Source organism: Monopterus albus, unplaced genomic scaffold (genome assembly GCF_001952655.1).
Source record: "Monopterus albus unplaced genomic scaffold, M_albus_1.0 scaffold15.1, whole genome shotgun sequence".
Classification (NCBI taxonomy): domain Eukaryota; kingdom Metazoa; phylum Chordata; class Actinopteri; order Synbranchiformes; family Synbranchidae; genus Monopterus; species Monopterus albus.
This window is the reverse complement of record NW_018127895.1, coordinates 1,153,626-1,164,963: the sequence shown is the minus strand read 5'-3', so window position 1 is coordinate 1,164,963 and position 11,338 is coordinate 1,153,626. Positions and strand designations below refer to the sequence as shown.

Here is an 11,338-nt window from a genome sequence, read left to right as displayed (position 1 = left end):
ACAAAACAAAGTGGAGTTAGAATACATATCAGACACACAAGCTGGAAAGCATGTAAGTTACACAAAGCAGTTTTTACTGGTTTTTAACAAGCTTAATGTGTTAGGAAATTCAAAGTCATGGTCTTAAAAAGGAATTTAATCAAAAGTTTTGATGCCAAACAAGATTATGAAACTTTGAGATGTGATAAGTTTTGTTTCCATCTTCTATACCTGTTCTGAATATCTTAAGCGAATTAGCCCTACTGGCAAATATCGCCGCTCTTGTAAACTGGCCTCTGTTGCTTGATTGCTTTTGAAAGCTTAGCCTCATCTCAAAGAGACTCACCAGCTTTATTTACATATTTGAGATTTGAGTGGCCAACGTGGAGAGTCAGACTGTGATTGTTAGCTTACCTATAATCATTTGGCAGAAAATTTAATTGGACGTTTTGAGCTAAGTAATGGCTGCAAGGGGCCTAAAATCCTGTGCTTAAAGGATTACACTGTACATTAGTGGGTATTGAGCCACTTTTCAGATGATTGTTAACCTCTAATTGATGCACTCTCTCTCTCAAGTACACAGTATGTAGATGGTCTTGTTTGGGAGTGACTTGGAGGTTTAACCTAATTTTAAGCATCAGTCTGTTTCAAAATAATGTTTGTGTAATCTGTGACACTTTATATTACAGTGAGGTTGTCTTTGGAAAAATGGCTAGGCTCTACTCATTTGGAATTTTGGTTGTATTATACTTTGTTTTTGGGTATTCTGAAGGCATGTACTTCTCACTTCCCACTCACTTTGAATATTGTCACAGCTAAGTTGTGAACACCTCCAAACCTTTACAGTGTATAATTGAATCTGAACTGCACCTGCTTCTTCCTTCATTTGCATGTAAATATGGATTTTAATTTGATGCTATGTATTGTTTTTTGTCACTTAGTTGTTCATTAAATAGAGCTCATGTCATTCAGCTGCACAAGACTTTTCTTTTCATTGGAAAATCAAAGAGAACATGAACATCAGTTTATCATTTGCTAATCTGCTTCTGTCTTTGTCCTCTTCTACATAAGCACATAAACAAGATAATAAAGAGAGAAGCCATATAAAGCAGTCATTTTTAAAGATGGTAAGGGCTCTGTATAACACAAAAGACTCATACCCTAAGGATGTTTTTTTCTTTCAAATCTCCACCAGCACAGTTTCATTTTATGACAATATGACATATGCTTGTGTTTTTGTTTTTTCAGGTCGTTCATTCAAGCCAAGCTGCTGCAAAGCCCAGAAATCTCTGGAGTTTATCCCAATAAACTTGCACACCCAGAGGATGAGGGTGACATGCCCCAGAAAAACAGGTATGATTCAGGTGTTTGACCTGAATTTGGTAGTGCAGTTTTCATTTAAAGTGCAGCTTCCAAAACATATGACACACATTTCTAAAAGCAGAAGCTGCTGTGGTTGTCATCTGCTGTTTATCTATGCCTGATCTGTCATAATGTAGATAGTCTGTGCACTCAAACAGGGTGTTTTTAGGCCATCACTCACATTGAAAGGTGAGATTTAATTTGTCCTGAGAAAGGTAGACAAAACGCTAATTAAGCCCTTTGCGTTTTTCCAGAGAGAAAGATTAGACTGTCTCCCCGACCGCTGCTCTCTGGCTGGCAGAGCCTGTTATTGCCCTGGAACTGTCTCAGTGTATTAAGGCGATTAATTGCTGCCTCGGTATCTGTGAGTGGGCTGCATTTCAACTACACACTCTGTGATTGATAGAAAGTTATAGACTGACAAACCTTGACAAAAACTGTGGTTCTTTCAATGAAGACATCAGGGATAATAGATAAAATAAGTAAAATCAAGCCATCATACAATACTGCTATTGTTTTGCACTGTCAAGTAAAAGGGGGTAAGTCAAGATCAACAGATAATGCAACACCAAACTTATTTTTGGATATGAAACCTAATTGTAATACGTATTTTTACATTGTAGACTAGATTCTATTTATAAGTGTTTTCAGTTTCACAACTGTGTGCCATCTTTTTAAACATATTTAAAGTAGCGGTGCATGGTCTTAGTGCATGGTGCTAGAGCAGAAAGATAAAGAGTAAGAATTTTTTGTCTTACTGATATTTCCAAAAATACATTTTTACTATATTAATAATAAGAACACATACAACATCCAGGTGACCCAGTGATTGAGATGCACATGATATAAGGGCAACATCCCCATTTGATAGGCCAGCGACCTTTGTTGCAGGTCATTTACCTCCCTGACTTTCTGCCTGTGTTTTAGGTCTGTATCTTAACTATAATTTATTCAATACAGGCAACAATGCACACACACACAGATGACATGTGTTCCCAGTCCTAAATGCAACCTGAATCTTCATAACTATGTGAAGCATACCAGACATGACTAAGGCAACACTGGCACACACAGAATGGTGGAACGTCAGCACAACCTCAGACTGTTCCCTCAGATCCTCTGTGCAGGTGCCATGACCAGCCAGTTTCAAACCCTCACCAGAAAATTAAAACAGAACCAGCTAAGAGTGAAATGGGAATGAAATCTCAATTTGAGACTATCTACAAGTTTTTATTTGCTATAACAACCTTGCCTGGCATTTTGCTCAATTTAAAAAGGAAACACACTAAATAAATTATTACAGTCAGGCAATAATTGGAGCTGATTCTCAAATTTCCAGCCACAATCAGTTGCTCTATTGTTCCATTTGAATTCCTGAAGTGATGGATTTTCCTGAGTTTGATTATGCAATCCACTAGACTAGTCTACACTGAGCCACTCATTTTCATTTTGTCTGTTGATAATTCAGAAAGAAAAGGAAATCGGGCGCCCGGTGAAAAACACTTGGAGCTCAAAACAGTATTCATTTGTTTTGCTGGGGATGGCTGTCTTCTGTCTCTAAATGACAAGTGCAAAATATTTCCAGCCTAAGCTGGAAGCTCATTGTGACAAAGCTAAATGTTAAGCATTGTTCAGCTCTCTTTTGGGTTAAGTAAAATAATGTTTTGTCATTGTTAAACAAGACTGTATAATGGGTTACATGTGAATTATAGCCACTCATCCTGACTGCCGCAGTGAGTTTCTTCTTTTAGAACACAACAGTCCTCTCACTGCCTAAACGGCTTGTTCTGTTGTTGATTTACTGTAAAAAGGATGGTGTTAGAGAAAGAGCAGGCAAATCAAGCACAAATTGGGTGTTGTGCTTGATGTTCTGAATCCCACTATTGTATTTCAGTGTTTCTGCTGAGGGAGAACCAATTAAGGGAACCTGGACATGTGAAGACTCCACGGACCAAACATGTGGCGAGCAGGGAGCATCATGGGCAGGCACAGGGATAATTAATGGAAGAAGCAGTGGGTAGTAGCGAATCGCCAACATCAAACCACTAATTGTGGTGTTTTTAGAGAACAGGAGGCTGTTGGTCACATCATTCACATCTCTCTGGCAACACTTGGAGCTATGTTGTGTCATTAATTTCTATTTTCAACAGTTTTTCAGGCAGACTTTATCAATGGCCGGAGCTGTGCCCTATTGTTTTCCCAGGGGTGTTCATTAACTGACCTGGCACTAAACTGCACCGAAATATTCAACCCCATAGCGCCTTGTTCAACCCCTTTCTCTCCTCCCTGTTTTCTGATTTAATTGTCAGCTTCATCAATTACTTATTCAAAACAAGGCCTGTTGTAAGCACCTCTGTGCATGCCTAGCCATCTGTGAAGTGTTTATTTATTTTTGACGGTGGTGTGAAAATTGGAATGAAGTGCTGTGACATTGGCCTTCCTTCTGGTTCAACATGGGACCAACACCACATTAAAGAGATGGCTAAAGACAGAGAGAGGACTGCTAATAGAGCAATATAGAGAGAATAAATCAACCTCCAATATGTATGCCTGAAATCAGATATGCTTGTAGCAGAGTGTCACACCTCTTTTGTATGCATCCATAACACATCTGTTAATGCATAAATATCGGTTGTGGATGTTTATTACACATTTGCAGGAACACCTCCTCCTTTCACATTTTAATGTGAAAATGCCTTGAAACAAAGCTGCATGGTTTATTAATAAATACTGAATCAATCCTTGTAGTGTCCGCTATTATTCACTGGTAACGTCTGTGGTGGCAGTCACACTTATTACAGATGTTTCTGCAGATGGTATTTTTAAAGAATTCTGATTTGAACTTCAGCTTATTTTAATTTGAAAACCTTACTTTGACTGGGATCATGTACAGTATTTCCTTGAATCATATTTTTTTCACCTCAAGGTCCTCCAGTGTTTCCAAGGTGACGTATTAAACATCTCAGTATTTTAAATCCTATCACCTCTTTTTTGTCTTTGTACAGATGCATTTTATGACATCATCACTGTTGGTGCCCCTGCAGCCCACTTTCAGGGCTTCAAGTGTGGTGGTCTGCAGCGTCTCCTTAGCAGATATGAAGCAGAGAAAAAAAGGTAGGACACACTGTTGCATCATTGAGGCTGTTTAGAAGCAGCATGGGTGATTTAATACTGGACACATGCTGAGATGAAAACACTCCTGTATTAACAAAAGAATTGTAGTGGCAGACAAATTTGTCCCCCGTCTATGGGCTTGGTTTTCCCAGCCCCATACAGTTACTTACTACCAAGCCATGCTGAATTTATACAGGAACTCCACTGACTCTGACAGCTCAATTTGACTGGAGGCAACAGGCATGATGGAAAAGGTGTGTTCAGTCAATTTCTCTCCACCGGTTCTTTTCTCTAGTAGGCTTTTTTTTTCCTTTCTCCTTTTTGAAGCCGTATGCTAACATCTCACTGAAAAACCAGACTAAGGTTTAAGAATAGGCCAAATTCTAAGATGATATAATGATTGGTATTAACGTGGTTACATCAAAAAGTATGAGATGTGTACTGTAGTAGTACAGAGGACACCCAGACAAGAATCCATCAATGAATGCCAGATGAATCTACAATAAGCACTTCAATAATCAATAATGATTCGTCCTACACATTTCACAAGGAGTCCCTAATCTGAAAAACTACTATTTCCTATAAGAAAAATTATGAGTAATGTGCCAAGATGTCTGAGCTATGCACTGGTGTATGGAAAGTGTCTTAATTATGCATTTGGGGAATATTAATCTGAATTATTACACACAACTGATTTAATCACTTGGTCTGGGATATGGCTTAGTAGTTATAAGTAATAACACTTATGCAGGATTTCTCTTTGTGACCTTCCATATAAAGTTTTCTTAACCAGAAGGTTTTCTCTTATGGGGTCCATTGGGTGCATTCAGCTTTAGCAAGTTCAAAGATGATTGTTCTGATAGCAGTATGAGGATTTTCTGTTGGTGTAGTTTTAGAATAATTATGGTTTTATTCTCTTAGTAGCATGGTGGTATGTGGTCAAGGAAGGCAAGAGCATAAAAGTCATCCAAAGTTAAGCTCTTTTCTTTTATCTGTGTCGCCTCACCGTTCGATCCTCCCATTGTGTTGCTTGTAAATCCTGTCAGTGTGACAAAGAATTGTCATTTGTTTGCACCTTTGTGCTTCTCTAATGTCTTTTAAAGCAGACATAATAAGAACGTTGTTCTTGTTGAGAGACATCTTTGATTGTTAAATATGGATTAAGTCTAGTGAATAAGAGTCTGATTGATCTGCATCTGTGGAGTAGGTTCACTGCTGGTGATGGGGGTGTGTGAGGTGCTGACTGGTGGCATGTGGCTTTTTCCCCATCTCCAGTGGCTTCACTCAGACCAGTGTTAAAACTAGAGTTATTTTGTGAGCTGCTCTCCCTGACACACAGGGAGTCTCTCAGGAATTTTATATTAGATTGAGTTCAGTCTGTGGCTGTGAAGCAGCTTTCTGCTTGATTGCTTGATGGAAAAAATATGTCTTGTGTGTTTCCTTCATTGACCAATACAGCTGCTTCCAAAAACGCTCATGGTTGACTGAATAAAATGAGACCATACTACTGTGTATGTGGTATTAAACACACAGGAATGCAAAGATAAACATGTATGCAAGCTCACTCTAATATATCTGCATGACTTTTTTCAATCAAATTTTGCTGTCTTTGCCCTTTAGATGCACCATAGAAGTACTGTATATGTTGCTAATGTTCAGTATGTGGTCTCCTGAGTGATGCCAGAAGAAATGAAGGGTGATTTTTCCCAAAGCTCCCTTTAGAGTACAAAGTCATTACAGATTGTGCCAGATCCAATTAGTTACAGAGTTTGCAGCTCAAAAAGAAGGGATGGAGAGGGGTGAGGTGCAGGTATAAAATGGATAAGTTGATGGGAAAACAGTTGAGTATGCTGATAATAAAAAATGAAGAAAAGACTTCTTTACGCTAAATTGAACAAGTAAATTTGCTGAACATGGTCAGTTTTATCTGCTAGCATGGTAAGGTTAGCAAATTTTTGAGAATCCACTGAAGTGAAATCATTTCCTTTGAATGAGAGATTAGACTTAAGAAAGAATTCCCCAGGGAGTTGGATCTTTTTGTTTCATATTTGACTTAGCTAATGACTCACTGTAGCTTAAATTTTCCAATTTTCCACATGGCTAACTGACTACGGCCTGAGCCGAACCTTATCCATGTTTGACCTGGTGTGCAATCATTTGTTAGTCATCAGAACAGGATAAACTCAGTTTCATTGTGAATTCACTGATTAAGCTAAAAATCAAGTACATCCATTATTTTATTGTTTAATTTGCCTGTATTGTGCATGCGCCAAATATCTGACCAAATATTTAGCCTAGAAGGGCCTAATGAGTTGTTTTCTGTGTGTGTGAATGTGAAGTACTGTAGTCCAGTTGAGTGTTGCTTAATTGCATGTCAGGTCAGCCTATTTCAGCAGAGCAAAACCTCACGTGCGCACATACACACACACACATTGTGTCTCTCATTATGCTTCTTCCAGTATGTCTCCTCGCCTTTCAGAAGCAGCCTTTTGCAGTCACATTTGATTAAAAAAGGAACAATCGGTGAGATGTGAGACTTGGCTATTCAGTGTGATATTAATTCATCAAAGAGAAAATGGAAAAGGTTTGAGGAAAGAAAAAAAGCCAGAGCATAGAGGTGTTACCAGGAGGGCAATAAAAGAGCTATTTGTCTTTGTTCCCTGGACACTAGAAGTGAGGGAGGGGGTTCTAGGTCCAGTCAAAACCTGCGTTGGCCAAACTTGGCAATGACTAGAGTATGCAATGTACTTTGTCTCTCAGGATGGCCAAGGAAAGAGTTTAATCAATAGCTACACTTAGTATTCCTTTGGAAACCCTGCACATGTACACGCAGGGCAAGAGCATTTATCTTTCATTAATGCATGCAGTCCCACTTAAATGGCTGTTTTAAAAGTCACTGGATTTTTATCTGTCTTTAATTGAACCCTATAGACATAGCTGTGGATTTGCTGAGGTGATCTAATCTTTCATTAACAGCCTCTTTTGAATTATTCAGCTAAGCTGCATAATGATGCAACACACATTTGTGGAGATGGATTTTATGGAACCTGAACGCCGCCAAATGTTTCCTACACATATGTAGGAGATATAGTATGTTATTGGGTGCAGTTTGCCTGCAGTCTGAGGTTAGCTGGTGCAGAGGCTGTGCAGTAGAGCTCCTCTCTACATGTCTTTGAATTTTGTCCACCATAACAGAGAGGAGGGAAGCACTGTCATGTTGCCAGGCCTCCTGGTCAAGCAGAGCTGCCGGATGACAGGTTTCTGGGACACAGTGGTTGAAGCTACTGTACACCACACACATTTAATAAAGTCTCATGGGGCCGATGTTCTGATTTAATGTGACTAGCAGCATGCTGTCCAACAAAATAACTCACTCCCAGGATTACAGTGTGTGTGTGTGTGTGTGTGTGTTTGAGGAACAGGACATCGGCAGTAGCCTGGACTCTGTGCTGAAAGACACGGCTTATTAGTTCTTTGCCTGCTCTGGAGTCAGTGTGCTCGAGGTTCTCGGAGTGATAGAATGGGACACTGGCAGCAGCCTTAAGGCTTATCTGGTTTCAGATCAGGGTTTCTAGCTGAGGAAAACCTTGGCTGTTACACTGAGAACTGATGTGAGACCAGTACCCACTGGAAGATTCAACACCAGATGGGGATTGGCAGTTAAAAGAATTTTGTTTGAGATCAGATCTTTCCGCATGTTTTTATAGCAGACTGTATATTTTTACTGTGGCAGTGGCCTGGTGTTAGAGCCATGATTAGAGCATGTTGTCTAAATGACAGAGGAGGCTTTAGTAGTCACCTGGAGTGCTGCAGGGCTCTCTGCTGGCATAGCTGCATTTTACCCCCGTTGGCTGTCAGCAGCAGGCCACATGCTCTCCATTAATTTCCTCTCCACCATTAATTAGCCATACGCTGGAGATGCTGCCTTAATTGCACTGCTGGGTCCAGCAGTTTTCTCCCTCTTATTACTGTTATAACCGATTTCTATTAATTTTTTAGGAAAACTAGACAGTAAGTTCATCTTGGGCATACTGCTAGATTTACTGACCTTTAGCTGCTTTGAGCCTTTTTCCTGGAGATCCAGTGCTGTTTGTCTGTGGGAAACTTGAGTTATAAGAATATGAAAACTAATCATTTCATGAGTCAAAGTGCCCATGTGAAGCACAATCAAGTGTACTGTGCACATTGTGCAGAGGGAGTGGTTGCACACCTTTGGTATTTTCATGGCTAGAGGCACACGTGGAAATGAGTTAGGATTTACAAAAATCCATTATCATACATTATTAGTGAGTGTGTTGGAGTCTGGCAGTAATTCTTTCTAATAATGATTTACTGACACCATTTAAAGGAGTCTGGAGAACTTCACCTGATCTCATAGAACAGGGGTGGGCAAGTCCCATCTTCAAGACGTACCGCCCTGCTTATTTTCTAACTATCCCTGCTCTACCCACTGCTGATTACTTGGATCAGGTGTGTTCAGTCAATCATAAGCTGGAAGATACCATTTTAGTTGAAGGTGGAGTGAGGAAAGACAAAGTGAATTGGTATCTTCTGATTGGACAAACCTTCTGTGACGTCACCCGTTGGTTTTCTGAAAAGCAGTTTTGAAGCTCAAGTCTGGCCATTGCCATATTGGTAGCACTTCAGGCCACCTGCTACATCTATACCAAAAATGGGTAAAGAGGGGGAGTGTAAGTGGAGCTCACTACACAGCTAACAGCTATCCACCTGTGGTGGGACCCTCCTGCTTGTCACTCAAAGCAGACCTGCATGGTTAAAACACTCAAAAGCCTTATAACTGATTGGGCCTTATTTGTCGCTATAGGGGAAAGCAAAAATAAAGTTAACTGCTGTTATACTGCATGTATGCAAATGTAAAATATTGAGTCTCTTAGGCCCTTTGGCATACGCAAATATTCATGACTAGGCTGCAGACAGTTTACATTGTTGCTGCTCACATTCATAACATGAATGTGAGCACATTCATAAACATTCATACACTGGTCGTACACAATGGAAAGCAATGCCTGGTGCAAATGAAAAAATAATCTTTTTTTTTTTAAACAAACTTCTGTGTCACTAAGCTTATACTCAAAGTATAAAGAGCCATCTGACCTTTTCTTTCCAAAGGAAAATGACACCTTTTGTCATTGCTACAGATAATATAACACTGTAAGGCAAGAACAGATCAAACAGTCAGAATGGTCTGATGAAACAGCGACGGGCATCAGAACAAAATGTATAATTTAGAAGTAATTTATCCTGACTTCAGCATGAAATAGGCCTGCATTCAGACTGCTAAAAGTAAATAAGTTCCTCTAGGAATTAAAGGTTTTAGGTAGGAGGATTTGTATGAGTTCAAGTGTGCTCTGTGTCAGCTTGAGGTTAAATCTTGCCAACATTAGGTCTGGACCTAGACAGGTGGGAGTACTTTCTACTCTCTTATTTACTCTTCTACCTTTATATTTATTGTATATCATGCAGTCCAATGACACCACAATCTCACCACAAAACACGTTTAAATTCCACAAAAGTACTACATAATCCAGCATGATTATATTGTGCTTTTTTTGGCATTGTGTTTTAACAACATGGCATACAACACCCTCAGATTGCATCATGGAGAGAAAATGTGCCCGGTGCTCAAAATGACAATCAGATCCTCATGTGCAACATGCTCTTTGGCTTTTCATCAAGTTTGTATTCACAGATTTATGCTGTTTTACCTTTGCATAGTTTTGTCTACATGTCTGAAATGACAGGAATGCTGCAAAGGAAATTAAAGTTCCCTGCCTTGGCTGTCTTTAGAAGGGATCAGCTCTGTCCTCTAGCATCAGGTGGTAGGTCCTTACATTCATTATTGCTATAGGCTCCCTAATAGGATTGGATTTGTACTTATAGTGTTGAGTCAACAGGGCTGTTACTGAATCTCATTCACTGAAGCAATTGTCCTCTTCCAACAACTTTCTCCTCTTTGCCTCTTCTCTGGAGTGTCTCTGTTATTGTAGTCCTGTAGGACTCTTTCTCTTTAGGTCTGCATAATGTAACAAGACGAATGTAAGCTCACAGGGGATAAAAGGGTTTTAAAGAATTTACTTTGTTGCAGTAGACTGATCAATTTTAGACTTACGTTTGGCTGAAATATTAGTATTTGAAGGTAGGGTTATGGAAGTGGGGATAACAGAAGCTTGCAAGTAGAAATGGTGGTGTTCTGTGCAGCCGAGTGTTTCTCACTGTTTGCCCAGTCTTCCTCTCACTTAGTGATTCCTTTGATTAGCTTTGAGCTTGTGGGTGGTTGTCCTCCTGGGGGCTCATTAGTTGTAATGACAAGGCCAAGATTTTAAAGTTAGCCAGTCAAAGACATAGTTAGCAGCTAGTATCCACTGTGCCTAATTTCTTAAAACCTTCAGATTGATTGCGACTTATTGATACATCAGGTAGTGCTGTTCCACACAGGGTGACTTCTAAAGAAGCATTTTCTTCCCCTCACTGTAAAAAAAACGAGGAGCACTGCAGAGAACATTGTAAATGCCATCCCTCTACTATGTGCCCCTCCCTTCCGCTCTCTCTGTCTCTTATGTCAATTATGCCTTAGGATTTTGCTCTGGGGTCTCACAGAGCTGACTCTAAACTAGCTGGGAGGGTTGCAAATGACTGCCTTGTTTTAACCTCTATCTGATGGCAGGAAGTCAGCAGAAGCTCATTGAAAGTCACTGGAACTTTACCCTAGGAGAATGTTTGATTGGAGTGATTTGCCCTGAATCTTGGACCTGACAAAAGGTGTTTTTGTCTGTGGTTAAATGGCTCCCTAGAAGTGAAGCAGGGATTAATTATTCATAAAGCGTAAATGGGTTGACATTGGACTGCAGGTCCAATTTAGCGG

The 11,338-nt window shown here is 39.8% G+C and overlaps 1 protein-coding gene across 10 annotated transcripts in view; it reads left to right on the top strand.

The window, feature by feature from the left end:
* Positions 1-11,338, top strand: part of inpp4b (inositol polyphosphate-4-phosphatase type II B) — a 216,714-nt gene that overhangs the window by 176,147 nt on the left and 29,229 nt on the right. For all 10 annotated transcript variants that reach the window (XM_020591783.1, XM_020591781.1, XM_020591782.1 and 7 more), the window contains 2 exons: positions 1,228-1,332; positions 4,347-4,455. In XM_020591783.1, the coding sequence (XP_020447439.1) occupies positions 1,228-1,332; positions 4,347-4,455 (214 nt within the window). The remainder of the gene's footprint in view (positions 1-1,227; positions 1,333-4,346; positions 4,456-11,338) is intronic.